This window comes from Charadrius vociferus, unplaced genomic scaffold (assembly GCF_000708025.1).
Source record: "Charadrius vociferus isolate BGI_N301 unplaced genomic scaffold, ASM70802v2 scaffold819, whole genome shotgun sequence".
Lineage (NCBI taxonomy): Eukaryota > Metazoa > Chordata > Aves > Charadriiformes > Charadriidae > Charadrius > Charadrius vociferus.
Genome location: NW_009650062.1, coordinates 717714 through 720772, shown reverse-complemented (window position 1 = coordinate 720772; position 3059 = coordinate 717714). Strand labels below are relative to the sequence as shown.

At 53.6% G+C, this 3059-nt stretch overlaps 1 protein-coding gene across 1 annotated transcript in view; it reads left to right on the top strand.

Annotated features, from left to right (window-relative positions):
- SLC6A17 (solute carrier family 6 (neutral amino acid transporter), member 17) overlaps nt 1–2150 on the top strand; it is an 11339-nt gene extending 9189 nt beyond the window's left edge. The window contains exons 8-11 of the mRNA XM_009891729.1: nt 106–298; nt 481–640; nt 1227–1389; nt 1782–2150. Of these exons, the coding sequence (XP_009890031.1) occupies nt 106–298; nt 481–640; nt 1227–1389; nt 1782–2150 (885 nt within the window). The remainder of the gene's footprint in view (nt 1–105; nt 299–480; nt 641–1226; nt 1390–1781) is intronic.
- Nucleotides 2151–3059: the final 909 nt, after the last annotated feature.

The window sequence follows — 3059 nt, the reverse complement described above, 5'->3', positions numbered from 1 at the left end:
AGAGCGGTTTAGTGGGACAGGAGAGACCTGAGGCATGCAGGGGCTTGTAGGCTGTGTCCCTGATGTGTTTCTCATCATCTTTCGGTCATCTCTCCTCCTGAACAGTCAGTGCAAGGAACTGGCCTGGCCTTCATTGCCTTCACAGAAGCCATGACCCACTTCCCAGCCTCACCATTTTGGTCCGTCATGTTCTTCCTGATGCTGATAAACCTGGGGCTGGGGAGCATGATTGGGACCATGTCAGGCATCACTACGCCCATCATCGACACCTTCAAGGTGCGGAAGGAAGTGTTCACAGGTGAGGTCTTTTCTCCTGCAACCTCCTGGGGAAGGGGTGGAGGGTCCCCATTGCCCTGGGGAGTCACTCCAGAAGAGTGTGGACATGTACTGGGCCCTGCTAATGCAGGGGATGGACCTTGTGGTGGAGGCTGTGGTTCCCCTTGGGGTGCTCTGCTGACCGTGCCCGTTTGGTCCCCACAGTTGGTTGCTGCATCTTTGCCTTCCTGGTGGGACTGATCTTTGTGCAGCGCTCTGGGAATTACTTTGTCACCATGTTTGATGATTATTCAGCCACGTTGCCACTCACGGTCGTTGTCATCCTGGAGAACATTGCTGTGGCCTGGATTTACGGCACCAAGAAGTAAGGCGTTTGTACAACAAAAAGAATAACTGTGCTGTAACTCCTGGGTAAAAAATAAGAAACCAACCTCCTTCTAGCTCTCTTTTCCATATGACTTTTTCCCCAGGAGGCCAGCTCTGATGGAGCAAATGGCCCAAGGGCATCTACCTTATAGAGGGAGGAACTCAGTTCACCTTGATCCTCTTGCCCTGCCCTAGGTGTAACCCAGCTCCGGGAGCAGGTCCTTCTAGTGGGTATCTACTCTTGGCTGTGGTGCTCTGTCACTTGCCTGAGGTTTCAGGGGCCAGTCTGGCCCAAACCATGACACAGGTCCTTCTGGAAGGGGACCTTGTTCCCCCTAGTGCCTGTTCTTGTTGTTCATAAGTTGGCCACAGCAAAGGAAGCTTTGGCTAATGCTCAAATGGCCTTTTCCTTAGGAAGTTCCCAACCATTCCTACAAGTTTGAGGGACACTGAGATGCTTGCCTGGATCAGCTGAGTGGTTCTTCAGGCTCTGCCTCAAGCATAATTTACAATGGGGGCTCCTGAGAGGGAGTTTCTCACTTGAAGGTGGGGAATGGCATGGTTCCATCTCTTCTTCTCGGCAGGTTCATGCAGGAGCTGACGGAAATGCTGGGTTTCCGGCCCTATCAGTTCTACTACTACACCTGGAAGTACGTCTCTCCCATCTGCATGGCCGTGCTCATGACCGCCAGCATCATCCAGCTGGGAGTCAGCCCCCCGGGCTACAGTGCGTGGATCAGAGAGGAGGTGAGCACAGACCCCTTCTCCACAGCCACCTCCACCCCAGGTCCAGGCTGAGCAGGGGGCAGCTGAGAGCAGCTCTTCACAGCACTGCTCATTTCTCCTCCCCTCTCCTGATGGGAGATGTCCTGCCTGTGGTCGCTCATCCTCTGCAGGCAATCGGGTTTGTCTACAGTCAGCTCTGACCATGGGCTGAAGTTGGAGCTTGGATTTTGATTTGCTTCCACAGCTACACGCTGTGTGCAAGACCATACCCACCTTCCAGTAGCTTCGTGTGGTGCCCCTGAGGATGAAGTCTGGCAGGAGATGGCAGGAATTGCCCAGCACGTAGATGTTGTACCTGGTGCGCATCACCTTTGCTGTAACAGCCCCTTGACGCTATTATCTCTCTCTTCCAGGCTGCAGAAAAGTTCCTTTTCTACCCAACCTGGGCCATGGCTATTCTCATCTCTCTGATCATCCTGGCATCCCTCCCTCTGCCTCTGGTCTTCATCCTCCGACAGTTCCACCTTGTGTCAGATGGCTCCAATGCCCTCTCCGTCACCTACAAGAAGGGCCGCATGATGAAGGACATCTCCAATTTGGAAGACAACGATGAGACCCGCTTCATCCTGAGCAAAGTGCCCAGTGAGACCCCGTCCCCCATGCCCACGCACCGTTCCTACCTGGGTCCCGGGAGCAACTCCCCCATGGAAATGAGCAGTGCCCCCAACGGACGATACGGGAGTGGGTACCTACTGGCCAGCACCCCTGAATCCGAACTGTGATGGTTGCCTGCCGACCACCCCCACCGGGAGAAGAAGTCACTGGGGAGTGGATCGCGGCTGTCCAGGCAACAGGAAAATTAATTCATAAAGAAGATGAAGAAGATACCCCTCTTAAAATCGTAACCAAAAGCAGCCATTTCTAAGGTCACATCAAGAAGAAGGGACTAGGGGAGGGGCAGGACTCCTCCAACAACCCTCGTCTGAAAGGCAGGATCCCCCCGGGCATCGTTCGGGGAAGGGAGGAGGAACAAGAGACGCTGCAATATCTTTCCAAGAGTTGTTCTCATGCAGCTCCCATCTGAAGCAAAGAATCTCTCGTCTCTAAGGAGTTGATGGTTGGAAAAAGGACCTGGCGTCAGGTGGAAAGCCACCCATGCTTCCTCCTGTAGCCCAGCGCTCTTCCCTCCCAGTCTGTTGTCCTTTAGTGGGGAGGAGTCATGGCCTTATTCCAACGAGCACAATTAACCATTGATGTTCATAGCACAAAAGGGTGCTGTTGTTGTCACCATCGTTGTTGTTGTTGTATCTCTTGTAGGTTTTTATAGCTGTGGACACACTCAAATAACCCCAAAATTTTGACCAGGGTTGGCGAGGAGCAGCACAAGGCTGGCTGAGACGGTGCAATGTGTGAGACAGTGGATGGTGGATCCTTGGTATCTGTTTCATTACCACCAGCATGGGGAGAGCGTCTGTGGGTTGTCCTGAGACATGGAGATGTCATGTCCACGGGACAGTGGTGGTCAGCGTGTTCCGGGGTTAGGCAGTTATCGTACTGAGTGGCAGAAGGACCTCTGAAGCGAGGGGGATTTGGATGTGTGAGCGTGTGTGGGGTCTCGGTAGGGTTACTGTGATGGGGGTCAGGAGCACTCTCCTGGAATTACTCCTCACACGTGGGACGCTCTGCTGAAC